This window comes from Macaca fascicularis, chromosome 13 (assembly GCF_037993035.2).
Source record: "Macaca fascicularis isolate 582-1 chromosome 13, T2T-MFA8v1.1".
NCBI lineage: Eukaryota > Metazoa > Chordata > Mammalia > Primates > Cercopithecidae > Macaca > Macaca fascicularis.
In genome coordinates, this window is record NC_088387.1 from 93,615,156 (window position 1) to 93,634,802 (window position 19,647).

At 50.6% G+C, this 19,647-nt stretch overlaps 1 protein-coding gene across 3 annotated transcripts in view; it reads right to left on the minus strand.

Moving 5' to 3' along the window:
- LOC102133956 (phospholipase B1, membrane-associated) overlaps nt 1-19,647 on the minus strand; it is a 107,057-nt gene that overhangs the window by 35,901 nt on the left and 51,509 nt on the right. The window contains exons 18-34 of one of the 3 annotated variants that reach the window (XM_045369569.3): nt 17,843-17,947; nt 17,627-17,722; nt 17,321-17,392; nt 16,252-16,290; nt 15,666-15,726; nt 14,678-14,736; nt 13,321-13,394; nt 9,389-9,432; nt 8,668-8,776; nt 6,569-6,620; nt 6,099-6,179; nt 5,470-5,535; nt 4,531-4,631; nt 3,435-3,516; nt 2,737-2,841; nt 1,568-1,663; nt 948-1,019 (exon numbers count right to left, since the gene is read on the minus strand). In XM_045369569.3, the coding sequence (XP_045225504.2) occupies nt 948-1,019; nt 1,568-1,663; nt 2,737-2,841; nt 3,435-3,516; nt 4,531-4,631; nt 5,470-5,535; nt 6,099-6,179; nt 6,569-6,620; nt 8,668-8,776; nt 9,389-9,432; nt 13,321-13,394; nt 14,678-14,736; nt 15,666-15,726; nt 16,252-16,290; nt 17,321-17,392; nt 17,627-17,722; nt 17,843-17,947 (1,314 nt within the window). Of the gene's footprint in view, nt 1-947; nt 1,020-1,567; nt 1,664-2,736; nt 2,842-3,434; nt 3,517-4,530; nt 4,632-5,469; nt 5,536-6,098; nt 6,180-6,568; nt 6,621-8,667; nt 8,777-9,388; nt 9,433-12,348; nt 12,542-13,320; nt 13,395-14,677; nt 14,737-15,665; nt 15,727-16,251; nt 16,291-17,320; nt 17,393-17,626; nt 17,723-17,842; nt 17,948-19,647 lie in introns of those variants that run through there. The other 2 variants (XR_012422524.1, XM_074012074.1) reach the window with 2 other exon arrangements.

Genomic DNA, 19,647 nt, shown 5'->3' on the forward strand with positions numbered 1-19,647 from the left:
CCATCCCTTCTTCCTGCCATGCTTGCTCTCCTGATGGCACACGAGACTGAGCCTGAGCCCAAGACTAGGGTAGGGCAGGCAGCAGACCGGGAGCAGGCAGTGAACAGGGGTGCCCACTCTCTCAGGATTCCCAGCAGACACACGGGGGAGCTGCAGGTCCATTCCCCAGCAGGGAGGGTGGGAGAGGGTGGTGTGGCCGACCTAGGAGGGAAACCCAGCTTTCCAGATTGGGTCAGGCTTTCTGCTTTTATTGCTGCTGAGGGCTCTCTGGTCTTGGCCTTATTTGGTTAAAAAGCCATAAGACAGGGCCTAGAAACAGGAGCTGAAGACAATGTGGCTGAGAACCTGCCCCACCCCAGGCCTGAAGTCAAGCTGAACAACCACTTACAGATTCCTCCTTAAAAGGAGCCTGTAGCTGCCGTGTCCTTGTAGGTCCATCCTCGTCCCTCCTCCATACAGCTCTGGGCTCTGCCCTTTGCTGCTCTCCTCTGTGATCCTTTCCTTGTGGAATCTCCCTAATGCAGGCTCTCCTGTCTCCAGCCACAGCTCCTGAGCCTGCCGGGGTCCTGCCTGGGCCCTCTAGCCTGTAGTCAGACTTTTTCATCTGCCCCAAACACCGCTGCTAAAAGAAGCCTTCCAGCCATTTTCCTGGCATCCCGATGGCCTCTCTCAAGAGCCCACTTTTCTCACCAGGATCCCCTCCTTCTGCTGGGGCCTGGTCCTCCTCTCCCTGCTGCGTCTCCTATTCCCAATGGCGGCTGCACTCTCGTCTCCCCTCTCGCCTCCCCTGTCCATTCTCATGGACTCCCCTCCATCCTCCAAATCTCTCAGGCCTCAGTAAGGGGGCAAGATGGGTGCTGAGGAAGCTGGGGTGGAAGACGAAGTGGGTAGGGCGAACTGTGTGTCCTGGTTTGTGGAGAGGAGCCAGGCAGGTCCTCCCCTCTTACCTGAGTGGGGCAGGTGATGGGGATCTCTGCTCTCAGGTCCAGGGTCTCTGTTTTGCTTCCAAGTGGTTCAAGCTGATCAGGGAAGAAAAGGGAGACACGGGTGTAGTAGTTTGTTTCCATGGAAGTGAACATTCCCTGGCAGCATCCTGCAGTGGGGAAAGCTCAGAACTCAATTTCAGGGGGGCTTGGCTCCCGCTTCTGGCTCTGCCAGTTGCCAGCCGTGGGGTTTTGGGCCAGTTGCTTTGCTTCTCTGGGAGTAGCTTCCTCGGGGACTTGTCATGCTTCTCTAGCAGGGATGTGGAGAGCCGTAAATGAGATAACATGGCTTAAACTGCCTGACATGGTGGCTGGCACACAGGGAAAGTTGAATGAATGTGGGGTTTTTGGCTTGCGTTTCTGTAGAGAGGTCCCTCCTCAGAGTTCAAAGCTCTGAGGAGAGGGTGCAGCCGAGCTCAGGCCGAGCAGGCTCTTAAGGACTCCACATTTCCAACCGCATAGACGTCTACAGATGTGCCAGCCACTGCCCCCTCAGCCTCACTTGCAAGGCTCCATTCTGTAGGGGCTGGTGCTCTGCCCTAGACTAGAACCCCAGGGAACAAGGGACACCCCACTTATTTTACCATATTGGCCCAAAGGGCTCTGGCGAGCTGGGAGTGGAATTTCTGACTTGGGTGGATGCAGTCTGGGGCGAAGAAGGACGTATCTGGGAGCCCATCCTGAAAGAGACCAATATACCCCCTCAAGATCCTATTGCTTCAGAGCGAGCCACCACCAGCGGGCCTGGCCCCTGGGACTGACCACTCAACACCTTCCTTCCCCTGGGAGTGCTCCAGGTCACCAGCCCCTACAGGGCCCTCTCACCTGAAGAGAGAGATGCGGGCGATCCCACAAATAATAGTTTCAGGTGACCCCAACCCCAACCTTCCTTTTTGACCCTGTAAGTGCCCCTTGTTTAATTAGAAAGGTGTCATATTTTGGGGCACATTCATGTAATGCCGGAGGCCATGCCATGGATGAAGGAGTGAGATCCTGGTCCTGCAGAGAGTCCTGGCCAGCCAGATGGGAAAAGCGACTTCCCAGCTTTTGGTCTGCTGGTCCTGGTGGTACTGGTGGGGAGAATGGAACAAAGCCTTGGGGAAGGCCTGCGTAGCTGGGTCCCCTGACACCAGCCTTTTCGTCTGGAGGTGCTGGGGGGGCATAGAGCTGCTCTCCTTCCCACTTCCCTCCAGTTAGGTGAGCCTCTTGGGGTGGCAACCCAGGGGAACAGACCTCAGTCCTCACCGGGTCCACTCACAGATCTCTTCTGTTCAGAGTGGAAGTGCCAGGCAAAGGGCATGGCCCGAGTGGAGACAGAGAACCCCCAGAATGCTCCCTTGTAACCGCAGTGCTGCGCACGAGAGAAACCACGTGTGTGGCAGAAAGCTAGTCATCCGGAGCTGGCTGTGTTCGTGTCGGCCTCCCTGTCCCTTATTTCCTAAATGATCTCTACACCTGTGTTCCATGCGGTTGATCACACTCATTTCCAAACACAGATGTGACAATTTTACTTACGGAAAGCACAGTGCCTGGCACTAGTAGGTGCTCAACACAATGGAGGCTGTTACAGGCGTCATGGGAGCCTCACACATACGGATATGGCTCAGGTATTCAGGGAGCCCGCACCTGCCAGCACAGCCCCTGGAAAGCTGTGTCTTTCCCATTTTATGCACATGCTCATGGAAGCAACTGGCATTTCTGCCTTGAATTTCTTCCTCTAAAAGAGCACCATGGGTGAGGGCAGGGGACATACCGCCAGGACAGGGAGCTGGACGTTCTGGAAGAAGGGCTGCAGCACCACCGAAAAGTCCTCCCGTGTGTCATAGCGGCCTGACTCCACCAGCTCACGCATGCTGCTCTGGGGACACACGCACAGGGTCTTCAGCACAGGCCCTGGTGGGCCCAGGGCCCAGTGAGGCAAGAGCAGGGGTGATGGGCAGCCCATCTCCCTGGGTGAAGGGGCCGACTCAGCCTTTCCCTTGAGAACACAAACGCACCTGATGGCAAGTCCCTTTCGAGAATTTGGAAACAGGTTGGGTCACCTTTTTGTATTGATTGTAAGTAGACTACTCTCCCTGAAGGGCTAGGCAGGAAGTCCCAAAAGGGATAAAAACCTGGGAAGACCCGCCAGAGGCTCGGCTCCTGCCTTTGGAGTGGGATTGTGGGGGAGGGAAAGGGGGTCTCATGAGGCACCCAGGGCTCCGGGCCAGGAGTTGGGGTTAAGCCCTCAAGGGCAGCTGGGCCATGGGGGCTTTCCCACCTGGATCCTACTGGGATGATTCCAACCAGGGGGCCTGAGACACCACAGTGACGTGAGACAGAGGAAGGGAACCAGGGTGCTCCCCGTCTCCCCGCAAGCCCTGACCAGCCCTTCCTTCCCTGGGGGCTCTGGGCTGTGTGTTAGAGTGAGCGTGGGGGAGAGGACACAGGATGGCCCCTTCTTGGTCTTACCTGGTAGGCTCGGCTGAAGGACTCCAGCCTGGCCAGCTCTTGGGAGTTCTCCCGCAGGGTCAGAACGCAGTTACACAAAATGCTGCACAAAGATGGGGAGGCAGGAGGCCCCAGAGCCCAGGCTTCCATCAGGTGCTGGTTCTGATTGCCCAGGTTCAGGGGAGGGGTGGAGAGGCTCCCTCCCACCCTGGTTTAGGAGCACTGAAGTCTTGAGCTCTGGTGCACATGCTCAGGGGCAGGCTTCAGGCCTCACGGGGGCACTGGAGAAAGCCCAAGGGAGGGAGCCGGTGTGGGAATGAGGACCCTCTCAAACCAACAGAGCACAAGTGTTGGACTGCAGGTGCTGGGCCTGCAACCGATTACTCAGCTGAGCAAATGAATTTGGGCAGTGAAAATGTAGTGTTTAATTAAAAAGAAAATGCATCCTCTGGTATTGGAGCTGGTATTTTTGGGCCTCTGATGCTATGCCCTAGACCTCTCCTTCATTCACATAAGTGCCCTTTTCACACCCATCACAGCTACTTAAAAGAGAGATTTCTAAAGCACTTGAAACAATGCCCGGTACACAGGAAGTTCTGTAAGATTTGCTAAGTAAATAGATGTGTAAGATACAAAGAACAATAAAACACACACCCATGTACTTATGGTCCAGTTTAAGAAACAAAACATTCCCAGTTTGAAACTCCCTGTGTCCCTCCTAATTCTCTTCTTCCCCTACAGGTAACTGAGTTGCTCGTACCTTTTCCTTGCTTTCTGTTACAGTTTGACCACACATGTCTACATCCCTAACCACTGCCCATGTTCACCGTCTGGGCTATCCTGTCTCTCAGACACCAGCCTCTGTCCCAACCTTGATCCCTCCCCTGTGTGGCTGCCTGGTATCACAGAAGTTCCTGCCAGGCACCTTGAGGTTAGGTAACAGGGGAGTCATGGCTCCAGCCTTCCGGAAGGGGATCGTTCTGGCAGGAATCCTCCTTTACAGACTTGGACACATGGATAGACCAAGTCACAAAGACCCTGAGGCTTCACCACTGCCTGCGGGCCAGACCAGGAGGTGAGGGCATCTCCAGTGTGGGGACAGTCAGGACCTGCCTACCTGGCCTGCTGCACTGGGCACTTGTCCGGGTTTCCCAGGAACACCTGCCGCATGACACTGGGGTTCAAGAAGTCCACGAGGTTGACCAGGGCTCTAGGCACCTAACGGAAAAGCGGAGGATGAGAGGGGGGCTCCGGGGGCTTCTTCCTGGGGCTGTCTCAGGGCCCTGAGGAATGGGTTCCTTTAGCAATCCAGCTTGGTTTTTCTGGAGTTGAGTTCTGAGGAGTCCATACAGGGCTACCTCCTAGGGTCTTACAGGCCGTACATCACACAACTCCATGGGTGCCACCCAAAGGGGCTGCAGCAGCAATGGCACCTCCTGGAGTGGGACAATAAAGGCTAAGAGATCATCTCTGTTTGGCCATCATGTAGTGAGCCCAGATACATTAGAATGACCTTCGGTGAGATAGGCGACCTGTTCCCTCCAGCCCAACCTGGCCTAACTCTGCTGAGTAGGCACGCGGGCTCAGCCCACCAGGGAAGCATCTGGTGGTCAGAGTGCCCTGTGTCAGGCAGCCAGGGCAGCTTGTCCTTGCCAGAGGATGGTGGTGGTGGAGGGGGAATGTGCTGCTGGGTGCAGGACCAGACAGGGGCTTGCTCTTGACCCACCCTGTGGCTCAGAATGCAGTGCCCAGCCTGGGGCCCACCTGGCTGCTACCACCAAAAAAATGTCCCAGATAGTAGTGGGGAGACATTAGACAATTCCACCGAGTGTCCCAGGTAGTGGTGGGGGAACAGCCTTCCCTTCCTCAGACCTGAGACCCTTCTGGGCTGATTCCATATAGAATAAGCTTTCCTTGGGGTTCTGAAAACAGAAGGAACCCATGCCCCTGGCTGTCTCCTTGAGAGAAGGGGGTTCTTCTCCCATTCTTTCCCCCCATCCATCTTCACCCTCACCATGCTTGAGCTGTTATCAGCTTGTGGGAGCCCCCTACCCACCTCTCTATGTAGGACATCCAAGGCATCGCGGAGATGGTCAACAAAGTTGGCTGCAGAATACAGATTCTAGAAAGAGACAGGAAGGAGGAAGAGGAGAAACTGATTAGGGTGAGAGGGCAGTGGAAGCAGTTCTCAACTTCCCTTCTGGCTCCAGCCCTAAGGAGTTGTTCCCCCTCTAGCCTCCAGCTGTGGCCAGCTCACCACGTCAAAATCTGAGATGAATAGTTGACTACTTGCTGTTGTCAAAGATGGGCCAGTGGGAAGACTAGAAACTTTAGCCAGAGCTTTGGTTCAGGAGTAGAAAGTGGAGACTTCTCCTACCAATTGCTTGCTACAGTTTCCTCTTTCTGAATTCTCAGGAGTTATAAGAGAGAGGAGTAGAAATACCATATATCTGCCACCTGCTACCTCATCACCTAGGACATGGAGATGGTGCCAAGAACCTGGAGGGTGGTGGGGTAAGAAGTGTGTGTATGTGTGTGTGTATGTGTTGTATGTGTATATGTGCAGACATGGGTGTAGCTGGATAATCCTAGGATTGGTTTTAGGAACTGTTCTCAGGGAAGATCTCCAATGCCTACTGGGCAAAGTTAGGAACAACACGTAGGCCTGGACCTGGCCCCCATTACCGAATCCGTGCAGTAGTCACATAAATCTCTGCCTCCAATCAGCACTGTGATGACCTTCCAATCTTCATGGAAATTTACTCTCTATATGGAAGGAGGAAAATGCTTGGTAATTTCCAACAAGGAAACAAAAATATCCCTGCCCTAGGAAATCCAGTCAACCCTCTATAACATCCTTGCCCACTTGAAGTAATGGAATTGGCATCTCTGAACTGAAGGAATTTTAGAGGTTTATTTATAGACCACAGAATCTTAGCATCAGGATGGATTTTCAGTGTCACTGTGCCCAGCAACAAAGCTCTCCCCACTGACATAATCTCCTCCATAGGACCTGTCAGGGAGCTGTCCAACCACTGCTTGAATGTCTCTAATAATATGGGGCTCACTGCTTTTCATGGCAGACCACTTCATTTGAAGACAACTTTAGTGAGTTAGAAAATTAATATTTAGAAATAACCATAAATCTGACTCACATGGTCATCTTTCATCTTCTGCATCAGAGTTTGGACTTGGCTCATAAGATCCCTAAGAGAGAGAGAAAACCCATTCTTCTGTGGAGGAATAGTACCCATAGTTTTCCTCCTCGGGGGCCTGAACCAGAGGCTTCTACAGTATCATCCCCACTGCATGAGCTGGCAGAGATCCCGAGGCTCAGAGACCAGGAGCGACTTGCCTCTTCTGGAAAGTTATTACAACAGATAATCATTTGAAAAGCCAATGATGTGTTTGTCCTACAGCCATAGTCAAAGGTACTGCCAATTATATTGGTTACTCATGGTCTCCTTTCTGGGACTCCACATGCAAAAGGGTTTTTAGGATTCCATGTGAAGAAACCATTCATCTCTTTTGGAAGACTAGTTTAGATCCTAAAATTAGACCTATGAAACTTTTAGCATGCTTCCTCTTTTCACTCTGGCTGCCAGGAAGCTAAGTTTGATGCTCAAACATAATAACCATAAAAATGTTCATATCGACACAGTTACTTCTTTATTTCCTCCAATGGCTGTGATTTTTCTCGTACATATATATATATTTTTTGTAAACTTATCTAAATGCTTCTTTCAGAAAGAGGTAGGGAATCACATGTGCTCTACACATGACTGGGTTTATAATTTATGGAAGGTGGCAGGCCTGGTGGCTCATGCCTGTAATCCCAGCACTTTGGGAGGCTGAGGTGGGAGGATTGCTTGAGCCCAGGAGGTTGAGACCACCCTGGGCAACAGGGTAAAACCCTGTCTCTACAAACATTACAAAAAACTTAGCCAGGTATAGTGGTACATGCCTGTAGTCCCAGCTACTAGGGAGGCTGAGGTAGAATGATTGCTTGAGCCTGGGCAGTGAAGGTTGCAGTGAACTGAGATCATGCCAGGGCACTCAGCCTAGGTGACAGAGTGAAATCCCATCTTTGGAAAAAAAAAATGTAGGCCGGGTACAGTGGCTCATGCCTGTAATCCAAGTACTTTGGGAAGCTAGGTGTGCGGATCACTTGAGGTCAGGAGTTTGAGACCAGCCTGGCCAACATGGTGAAACCCTGTCTCTACTAAAAATACAAAAATTAGCTGGCCGTGATGGTAGAAGGCTGTAATCCCAGCTACTGGGGAGGCTGAGGCAGGAGAATCACTCCCGGAAGGTGGAGGTTACAGTGAGCAGAGATTGTGCCACTGTACTCCAGCCTGGCTGATGGAATGAGACTCTCTCTCAAAAAAAAAAAAAAAAAAAAATTACAGTTTGTGGAAGGAATAGATTTCAGGCACCTGAGCTCCCCACTTCCACTTGTTCAGGGCCCTGTTATAGACCTGGGTGGGATGGATCCATAGCAAGGTGAACTCCCAGGACATGGCAGTGGGACCATCTGTCCCCAGCTGTTTCTATTACCAAGAGTCCTCCCAGGGTGAGGGAGTAGGTCTGGGGGCCACACCCCTCAACCAGAAGGTTGAGCAAGAAGATGACATGTGACAGAGGCTCAGATGCCTGAGCCAGGAGCTGCACAGAGCAAGAAGACCTGGGCTGCTGGGGTCTCTAGGAGCAGGGTAGGGGCCCCCTTGGAGACCAGCCCGGGAGGCTGGCGGATGCTCTTCTTTGGGTGCCTCTGGGCTTCTCCATTGCATTTCTTGTTAGCTCCATCATGGGGCTAAGGAGGGGACATGACTCATTACTCCAGATGCCTCTAGGGCCAGAAGGCTTGCCCCATCCATTTGGTTGGCCCTCTCTGATCTTTTTGGGGAACTGCCACTTGTGAGGTTCTGGGGGGAGTGGATCTCTCTAGCACTGTTGTGCCTTGGTGAGTTGTAAACATTGGATAAGGTTAGCCGATTCGTCCAGTTATGAGAACATGCTGCACATGAAGGCAAGGTCAGGAGTTGAACCTGTAGGGGCATCACATCTCTCCAAGGCCACAGCCTCTCTAGCCTGTTACAACCTTCGTCACAGGGCAGCAGGGAAGAGGGCGGCCTGAGCCTCACAAGTGGCTAAGTGCCCCTTTGCACGTAGAGGCCAGCACTACGATCTTAAAGGGTACTATTCGCATTCCACTCCCTACCCTGCAGGCTCCCTCCCTCCCCAAATGCCGTACTCAGCCTTTGCTCCAGGAACAGCTTGATTGAGGAATGCATTCATGTCACTGGCGTCACCCGTGCCCACGGCGTAGCCTGTGAGGTTTCTGTTAAACTCCCGAAGGATATCTGGAAGAGGAGAGGGCGAACAGAATGCAGACGGCTCAGAACAGAAAGCAGGATAGCTTCTCTGGTACCGTGGGACCTAGGACCCCAAAGTGGGCCGTGTTATCATCCTCATGCTTCCTGGGGAGAGGCAGGGAGGCAGTGTGTGTCCTGGACATAAGCTGGAGCCACCCTAAGTTGAAATGACCTGATGACTATGTGGGCCAGGGTGGCAAGAGCCTCTCACTCTTGTATTAAATTGTATTAATACAATTAAATTACATTAAAAATACATTTTTAATACAATTCACAGTGCATTGAAGGGTCACTACCTAATTTGTCTCAGCACCTCCTGGGCCTCTTGGAAAAACCCGAGGCTAAGAATAGTGGGTAACTTGTCCTACGTCACCTGACAAGCACATTGGAGAGCCAGAGATTGAACTCAGATCTTCAGGCTCTAAATCCAGTGTTTATTCTACCCACCTCGGTTGCTTTTTCATAGCCTCCTGTCTCCTACTTAAATAGTGGGCCATGAGGCCGATGTCATTTGTTCCTTAGCTGGGAGGCACTCTCGGGAAACCAAGGGGCCAGACAGATGGAACAGTAGACCGATTCAAGCCCCGAATGGCTACTTACTAGGTAAGGTGGTCACATTCTCCAGGAAGCCGTCCCCTCCCGAACTGTAGGGCGTGAGCAAGCCAGTGAATGAGAGGGAGAGACAGATTGGTTGAATCAATCTAGAAACTTGACAAAAGCCCAGCCCCCACCCTTCTTAGTGCCCATCAGCACCTTTGAGACGGGCCAGACCCATCTCTTTGTGTTTGAGGAATTCTAAGAAAATTTTGAATTCCCTAATATATTGGTTCCCTACCGAACCCAGGATTTGAAGATGAGAGAGCTGTTTCCTTACCAAATCCGGGGGGAGAATGCTTAGCTGAGTATATACTACGTGCCCAGACATGCACTAGATTTTGTTATTTCACATCTCCCAACAAGCCAATGATGTAGATGTGACTATGTCCATTTTACACAGTAAGAAAATAAGGTGCACACAAGTTAACTTGCTAAAGGTCACTGAAACCCAACTTGAGCTGGAAGCCTTTGCAAAATAGATAAAGCTCTTCTCTGCCCAGTAGTCAGGTAAATTCCAATGGAAGGTTCAGAAGAGTGGCCGCTCACTACCTTTCAATGCCCCATCTAATTTTCATTTAATCGAACTTCAAGGTACACCCTATTTCCTTTTATGCATTTATGAATAAATTGAGTATGACACACAGACGTAGTACTTCTAACAAAATCTGATGTTCATATATATGGTATTTACTGTTCTTTTTCTTGTCTCTTTTTCGAATCCCAGCATGTTATTCCAGGCCAATGGATTTTAAGAACATGGCCTTAGCTTCCAGCCTACCAGCAGAGACTTCTAAGGGACAGGCCATGAGTCATAGTTGTTCTTCATTCATGGAATGCTTGGAATGAAGTGGACTGTTGCATGCCAGAGTGGTCAAGGACTTAAGTCAGAGGCTCTGCAAGCAATTCAGGTGGTAGAGAGAAGGCAGATGCCATAAATCTTGCCCTTCTCCTTCACTCAGTTCTTGCTCCCCACCTTTCCATTAGATGTCTGAGCCTAACTTGCTCAGTGGATGGGCATTTGTTTGCGCATCTGATTCTTTTCCAGCTCTGCATGAAGCTGTTGCTTTCTGATCCTTCTTTCTCTGGACTAAAGGCACCCAATCAGAATATTTTACATTTGAAAAAAAATTATAAGTCTATATACCTCCGCCAATCAATGTGTTCTAATTCTGCCTCCTCTTTTCCTCCAATAAAGATATAGACATGCAAACACAAACATATCAAGTACTTCCCACTGTAATTTCTTGTTTAAAGGTATCCTCGTTTTAAAACAAGTATGGTGGCTGATCAAGACTAACAGTCTATGAAAATCTCTCCCTGACTTCATTTTAAAGTGAAAACTTCCAGGAGAAGAAAAGGATTGTGACAAATAAACACAAAAGCGCAAAAATATTCAAACTCTCATTTTGATCAGAACTGTGTGAAACGTGAAAGGAAATAGACCCGTATCAAACAGCTAGTCCACCTTAGACCCTTCAGATGAATATCATTTATGTTACACTATGAGCTCAACGGCTGGGCTCTGGTCATCTGTTGTCACCTAACGTGTACAGAAAAATAGAGTAGATGCTCAATAACATTTGTTGAAGGAGTTTCAGTCATGTGAGATTGAACCCCTAGTTAATAAAACAAAGGCATTTTTGGGGGTAAATTTTATTTTGGTCCTTTGAATGATCCCAAACAAGCAAACTTATTTCAGTGGAAGAAAAGGCAATGCTCTCAAGACCTCTAGGTCTGCCACACTGTTAAGCTGGCCAAAGCTGGAACCGTTCACTATAGAATTTCACAGGTCAAGGGGCCTTGGAAATATTCATAGCCAAGCCTCTTCTGCAGGTCCTGTTCACAGCCACCCACCCCCCATGAATTCTGGGTCTACTTCTCCCCTAACTCCATGAGATCCAGTCTTTTCACTTTGTTTCCTAGGGGGAAGAGGCTCAAATTGCATTCTTAATTGATGTAGTATCATTAATTGCCTAGTTTTTCCAATCTAGAAGCTTTAGTGGCTCAAAAATTGCTTTTCTCAGATAAGTCTACTACATGAACACTTTCAGGAGATGTTAACAGGTGCTATGAACAAAGAAAATGTTCCAGAATTAAGGGAAACATTGGGCTAAACAGATAAAACTTAAATAGATTTCTGCATTGCCGGCCTTATCAGAGCCTTTAATATGCTAATACACACATGAATTCCCCAGAGGAAGGCTATAGTAATGCTTCCCCCTCAAATACGAAGGATTTTCTCTTCTCCAGGAACAAGTCTGGAGTTAATGTTCCATGGAACACACTTTGAGACACAGTAGTCTACGTATTCTATCAAGTGTCAAGTTGTGTCTTAGACCCTGACCTAGAGCTTCCATCTTTAACACACGTGCATTTGGGGGAAGCTATTTGAAATATTTAGGACAAATGAAGGTTTAAAGGGACAGCAGCCATTGAACCTGAGGCCTTAGAGCTAGAACTAGAAGACTGAGACATTAGGCTGTAATGGACTTCACTTGCAGGAAGAAACAGAGCAATGGCTGAATTTTCCCATTGCTGCAGAGAGAAACTTTTAGTAGAGGATTGCTGGTTCATATGTGAATCGCACGAGCCCGGCCGGTCGATCTGTTTGTAAAGTTGGACATATCACCTCACTTACCCAGGTTGCCCCACCAGGTGCACGTCGCGTATCTATCACCTGCAATGTGATTTGTCTACTTGATTTTTCTTTTTCCCCATGCTATCGTATGAGGTCATTGCCTTCTTAGCTGAGACCAAGGGCAGCCTGCCACAACCTCATGCTCTTTCTTGATTGTAATAAGCTCTGCTTTCTCTCCTCTATTTTTTTTTTCTCTCGTAGCCTCATTAGGAGCAGAGTGGTGAGTCAGTGAGGCTCTGATTTGTTCCGTGGCAGCCTGTTAGGACCAGGTACCTGACCAAGGACTTGTGGAAACACAGAGACCTTGGCGCAGGAAGGCAATGACCTCTGTTCTTGAGGGGTTGATATCCTCAAGCTAAGTCCTCATTGCGGGTGGTGCAGGCTGAGTGATGGCGCCTCCCTCCCGCCCTGGAAACCCATCCTCTCTGGGACTCTGGTCAGGTCTGGCCAGAGAACCGTCACAGTCCTGATCACCCCCTCCCTGCTCCCTGTCACTTCCCCAGGAAGCAAATTGACTCAGAAGAAAAGGGAGGCGGCAGCAAAGGTGTTCTCCCGGCTCCGCCACTCAAGAGCACGCTGCCCCCTTGTGGCCAGCTAAGTTCTAGTTGTTTTCCCAGGTAAATTCTGAGCTACTCGCCACTTTGAAGCCTACAGGAACGAGAACTTTATTAGGAAAGAAAGAAACTTGAGAATATCTACACGCAACCCCTCGCCTGACACACCCTGAGGTTCTCCACTTCTGTGTTCGGGATGCCCTTTCTCACCCTGTCTTCTTGTCGAATTGCTAATCTTTCAAGATATGGCTGATAGTGATTGTGTCTTGCTCACGCCCTCTCGAAGTGTGCAGTGGGTTTCAGAGGTTTCCTGTGTAGATGTGTATATATATGTAAAGGCAGTCGTGTAACTACAAGACAACATGAATAAACACACAAAGACAGTAAACAAAGACGCAGGAACACCACGTGTACACGTATACATGCAAGCAGGGAGGTGAAGATTCAGGGATTTGGTGCTTTTCTGGTGCATTTCCTGTTGGATTTGCTGACCCAGGAGTCTGATAAGAACCCTGGTTTACTTTCTCTGCACAATCAAAAAAAAAAAAAAGATTATCAACAGTAAAATATCCTCTCCACTCACCAAATGTTCACATTTTGCAGAAATATATAGCTTTTTCTTTCTGAAAGCCCCTTCCAGACCAAGTCTTCGACTTCTGGGATTTACATATTTACAGGAGACAAAGCCACACCCAATCTCTGCTGTGGGGGGAGCCCCAGGAGAGGCCAAAGGTTAACATTACCTGTATGACAGTCCCCGATACTGTGTGGTGACATCAGGGAGGTCGTCTGGTTTGGAGCCAATTCCATTGCCAGCCTTTGAAAATATACCAGAGTCCACAGGAAAATTAGCAAGTCAGAGAACAGGGAGGCCACGAATGTGCAGGGCTTCCAAAGAGAGGGTTCCCAATGCACTCGTGGTGGCAGGAGCAGACACGGGACCAGGAGCCCCCGGCTCTAAGTCTGCCATCCTCCCTCTCCAGCTGTGTGCCTTCTCCAACTCTCAGCTGCCTCCTTGCTGAGCTGAGGACATACCCTGCTCATCTCACAGGGAGTGTTTTGGGGATCAAATTGGATTACAGTTGTAAAAACTGCTTTGAAAACTCTCAAGTGCTTTACAAACGTGAGAGTGTTAATATCGTTCCCAGCGTTATGCCCGTACGTTTTTTTTTTTGGTTGGTTTTTGTTTTTTGAGACGGAGTCTTGCTCTGTCACCCAGGCTGGAGTGCAGTGGTGCAATCTCGGCTCACTGCAAGCTCCGCCTCCCGGGTTCACGCCATTCTCCTGCCTCAGCCTCCAGAGTAGCTGGGACTACAGGCGCCCACCACCACGCCCGGCTAATTTTTTGTGTTTTTAGTAGAGATGGGGGTTTCATTGTGTTAGCCAGGATGGTCTCGATCTCCTGACCTCTTGATCCACCCACCTCGGCCTCCCAAAGTGCTGGGATTACAGGCGTGAGCCACCGCGCCCGGCTGCCCCTAAGTTATTTATGAGCATGAAGAGAGAGCTCATTGGCTTAAGGGACTGCAGTGGACAGATTTCTCCTAAGTCTCACGTTTCTTCTCTTTCCCTCTGGGGCATTCTGTAAGGTATCCTCAAGGCTTTGGACATGCTGCTGGAAAGTGATGATCTGGGATAGTAAAATAGCCTCATTTCTTGGAAGTTAGGAGCAGAGCTTTATCCACAATAAGGAGTCCTTGCTGCTTTCCGTGCAGATGCAAAGAAGAAACAGATGTGAGGGTCTCAGCTGATTATAAAGCGTAATCCAAAGGAAAAAGAGCACCCGCACAGGGAGGTTTAGGAGAATTTTGAGTCAAAATGACATATTTTTACATATATTAAAAAAAGTGTTATTGGGTGTTCAAAATCTCTGCCCTCTGAGACAATTCAGTTCACTCTGGAAAAAGATGTCCTCTGCATCTTTTATCTGTTTGAGAAAGCGGCCGCAAATCGAATCATTGGCACGCTCTTGGATTGACAGAGCCAGGTAGAGGGGCAAGACAAGGCAGAGGACAGGCATGCAGGCCCTTAAGTTAAGGGGACTGGGATCTGGAGCTGACCTAGTTATTCCCAAACCACCCAGGGCCCAAGAGTCCTTACGGTCAGAGAATCCCCCAGAGCAGCCACAACTTGGATGTCTGCAGGTCTCAGAGCATGCACTGGAAAGACAAGCGGACACACTTAGGGCTGTAGGAGGGAAGCTGCAGTCAGACTCTAGTGCCTCTGGCTTCAAGCAAGATCCGAAACACAATCTGCACGAGCACAGGGCCATGCTGGGCTGGGCGTGCAGAGTGCCATGGAGGCAAAGTTATGTGAGGACAGTTTTCCCATAAGACACAACTGATCCTGGACCTTGTGTGCAAGGTGCAGAGAGGGAAAGAGAGGTGCAGAGAGGGAGAAGGAGGGAGAAGAAGAAAACTGGGGAAAGGGAGGAGAGGCAAAGGGAAAAGGAAGGAGAGAAGAAAGAAGAGAAAGGTGGGAGGGAGGTCAGGGCAGAGTAGGAGCCCATTTTAGTGCCAGTGGTCATGGGAGATGCCAGTCATGGCCTGAGTGCACAACTAGACGGGCATCAAACCACACATGACGAGGTGCAGGACCTGACGTGCAGCCCGTTTGGAGGTGGGTTCTGAATTTCCACCGAGAGTCTGAGAATAGTCATGTTGGGCCTTTCTCTGCCCCCACATCTCTTCTGAAGAACCCAGGGAATCTTCCAGGCCCTACTGCAGGCAGCAGTGATTGCAGAGCCTGGGGCCACAGAGCCACCTTCCTCTTGGGACTTGGGCCCACCTCTGTGCTGAGGCACCAAGGGTGTGCTCACAGGGCTCCTCTGCTTGTGCTCCCTCTAAGAGGTGCAGGTGGGCGGGAGACAGCTCCTGGTCCTAGGTGCCTTGGTGCCTGCTGGGCATGGTGTCACCACCAGCCAGAGTGGTACAAAACAGGGACTCGTCCCAGGTGACCACCTGGGCAGACAGCAAGCACTGGCCATTGCTCTGCCGTTTAGTGAGTGTGAAAGTCAGTTCAGATGACTCACTGGCATAGAAGCCCCTGTGGAGGGGCCCTGGGTCCTGCTGTGACATAGGGGACTTACCTGAGTTAGGGGGCGAGGCAGAAGGGGCTCTGTCCCTGCATGGCAGCCAGGTCCCATGACCCTAAGGGCACAGAACAAATCCCAGAATCTCAGGGTTGAAAGGGACCAGAAAAACTGGCTATCAGATGTATCCCAAGAGCTTTGAAAAATACAGATTCCTGGGTCCTACTCCCGGGGAGGGGCCTCAAAAGGGCTTTTGAAGAAGGCACCCTAGGTGATTTTGAGTATCGGCCACAGGTCGAGGTCCACTCATCTAGTTCAGACCCTTCCACCGTCCAATGCAAGAATCAAGGCAGCTACAAATGACCCCACCCCACAGCAGCTACTGCTCCTGCACCAGCTCTACAAGGAGGGGATTTCTCTTCACTTATGTCTCACTGAAGCTGGGACTGGGTTGGCTGGAGGCCTTCCAGCTGTTATCCACAGCATTTACGCTGCCCACTACCCCATCTGAAGGTCAGGTGTGGCCTTTATGCCCATCTAGAATTCTTGCCCACTTTCCCACCCTGTCCTGTTGGGCCTGACCCAGCCCAGGGGTTGCCCATCCCATTGCCTGGTGAGTTAAGGGGAGGCAAGAGGCAGGTACCTGCACGCTGTTCTTGTAGGTCCTCAGAAACGGCTGGACCTGTGAGGAGACGGGGATGAGCAACGGCAGCAAATTCTGCTCGCTTCTCTGCTTGCCAGCACTCAATCAGTGTCGGCCTGGCACAAATAGCTGCAGCCTCCCTGCCCTGTGTCCCAAGCCCGGCCTCTACCAGGCTGACTCCCTCCCAAGATGCAGGGGGCCATCTCTGCAACCTGAACCCAGCACAAAGAATGAGCATCAATTCATGCTTCACGGGAACGCGCCTGTCTTCCTTCCACCTCCTGCGCGGTTGGCTGAGGATGGCTGTGCTGCCTCCCTTTCTCCACCCTCCCCTCTTGCAACCATGCACCTCTTTCTGCTGGAAAAAGCCCTTGTCTCCACTCCCCGGGCTCCCTTGCCACTCCATGCCTACCCCACCCTGCAGTGACTACGGCCCCTTCCTGCCCAGGTAAGAAAAGTCAGATGATTTTGGTCCTGCCTCACATAAGCCCTGTGCACTGGTTCCCAGTGTCAGCCTAGGAGCCCTCTGGGTATACAGAGGGATTCTTGGGGGTGAGGGCAGCTGCTGCAGAGCTCCAAGAATCTTTCTGAGAACTTGTGAGTAAAAATGGGGGGCTTGTCCTGCTTTTCCTTCCCTAGCTCCAGCTTCCAATTTACTCCCCTACCCCCACCCAATTAGAGATCTAGATCTTGGTTCCTCGCTCTACCCATATTGTCATGGAGGCAGGGGGCTATATGAAGACAAGGGATCCTTCCGCCCCATCTGCCCTTGAAGTTCTCCGCTGCCCTCAGCTTTCAGAATGACAGGTAGATGTGGCTGCCATGCTCATCTTGCCTGCCTCAAAGATTTGTCTCCAGCCTAGACATGTGTGAGGGCTCCCAGCCATGCAGAGACCAAGCGCTCCCAGGCCTCTGGGTCACTGGGGGTGGTCATCCCTCTCAGCACAACCAGATGGGGCGTTTGGGGTGGGTGGGCAGGCAGAGCCGGGGTGAGGGTGAGGGCCTAGGATGAAATGAACCAAGAAGCCCAATGGAGCCGGAGCCTGGAAGGACGTGCTTTCCATTCTACCTGGTTCGGACATGTGATATTGATCTCGTTTTCAAACTTATGACGTGTCGTCTTCTGGCCAACAGGCTCCAGCTAAACAAAGAGGCAGGGAGATGGGGAGTGAGGAAGAGGCGGTCAGAATGGAAAGCTCAGGACGCAGGTCAGGGGCGCGGGAGGCAGGGAGGGACGAAGGAGATGGGGTTTGTTTATCATTGCTGTGCACAGAATCACACGGCCTGCACGATGGGCCTCCAAGGTCCTCCAAAGGCTTTGTGGAGTCTTTTTCTTACCGAGGGAGGATGCATTTTCCTACTGCAGCCACCTTACCATATTGTTCCAGAGGGCGCTGGCTGCACGAGAGTGAGACTTGCTGCTGAAGTGGAAACAGTCAGGCGCAAAGAAAGAATTGTCAGGCAATCCTTCCTGGTCACCGGGCAGAAAAAGAGAAGCAGTTACAGACACGCTGGATCATGTAAATGACACTCAGAAACAGCCACACACTATCTGTGGATTCTCTTTATCCACGATGCTTGCTTTCTTTACCGAGGTCTTTGGCAAGTCCACGTTTTCAAAGAACGGCTGCACGACCACCGTAAAATCTTCCCTTGTGTCATATCGCCCACTCTCAATCAGTTGGTGGGTCTTCTCCTGCAGGAGGAAAAGGGGACAGAGGTCAGGCGGTCCTCTCTGCATCTGCTCGGTCCTTGATCGATCTCTTTCTCCAACACAGAATTAAACAGAATCTGACTGCTGAGTGAAATCAACCTGCCGCAAAATCTCAACTGAGATTTTACATTTTAGATCATTTACATTTTAGATCAGCCTTTATCTCAGCCCCTGGCCCCAAACTCTGCTGCGACTGCATATATTTGAGCCAGTCTGTGAAAAGGGAAAGGTAAGAAAAGTCTATCAGCTGGACTTTATTTATTTATTTATTTATTTATTTATTTATTTATTTATTTATTTGAGACAGAGTCTCACTCTGTCGCCCAGGCTGGAGTGAAATGGCGCCATCTCGGCTCACTGCAACCTCCACTTCCCGGCTTCAAGTGATTCCCCTCAGCCTCCGGAGTAGCTGGGATTACAGTGCCAGCCACCACGCCCGGCTAACTTTTTGTATTTTTAATAGAGACGAGGTTTCACTATGTTGGCCAGGCTGGACTCAAACTCCTGACCTCGTGATCCACCCGCCTTGGCCTCCCAAAGTGCTGGGATTACAGGTGTGAGCCACCGTGCCTGGCCAGCTTGACTCCTTTTAAAGCTATTCTGATTAAGGACTTGAGGGGTGGTTTTTGGTTAAATGACATTCTGAATAATCCTAAGAATTTATTTCTGTCCTACATTTGTTCAGAAAAATCAAAGGTGAATCAAAATTTAATGTATATTTATACTGCCTGTGCATGGTGTGTGTGCGCTTCTTTGAGGCTCTCAGATCTGTGTAGTCCTCACAGCTTCTGCTTGGGGTCACTTCTAGGAAAACCTGTTACCCCACTTCCGGCTCCCACTCTAGCCTGACTCAGCCGTTCCACTGCTAACCAGGGTTTCTGCCACCTCGGGATTACTCTGGCTGGAGAGGGAAGTCAGGGTTACATACCTGGGAATGTGAATGGTGTCACTTCAGAAAATACCACACACTGTCTTTTCCCAGGGTCAATTCCTAGGCCAGGAATGTCTCATGTCTGACCTCCCAAGCCAGTGTCTGCCTTGAGTAAGGCACGAGGGAAGGAGAGAAGGTCATCTCTCAGAACAGGGGAAGGAAGTGAGGTGCTGCGAACTAGCAGGGTGACTTCCAGCCCGCTGCTTCCCTTTTCTTTGCTTCCCCTTGTAAATGGAGGATGCTGGCTGAGTCCTGGGCCATCTCTGAAGTCCTTTCCGATGCTACTGGTTACTCTGGGGATAGCCAGATGGGCTCACGGTGGAACCACACGCCTTTTGGCAGTGGAAAGAAATAGTGTGGAGAGTCCCTGGCACATGGCAAGTGGCAAGTGAGTGACTGTGGTTATTAATAGGAATGATCATCTCCAGGGAGAGTGATGAGAGCCGCAGCTATTGTGGGAAGTAGGGTGTGAGATGATTCTGAGAGAGGGCGTGATGGCCACACACGGCTGACACGTGGGCATCTCCAAAACACTAGACCAGGGCCTCAGTGGCGACCAGGATCAGCCTGGGAACAGCTGGCCTGTCTGCAGAGGCCAGCAGCGTGATGTTGGCGAATCTTTCTCCTGCTTTTCGGCTGCTCAGCATCTGAACCCACTTCCAAGTTTGAAGACCCCACCGCATAAAGAGCAGCCTGCCTCCCACTGTGGAAGCTAAAAAAGATGAGAATGCCTGCTTTCCCAACCCCTCGT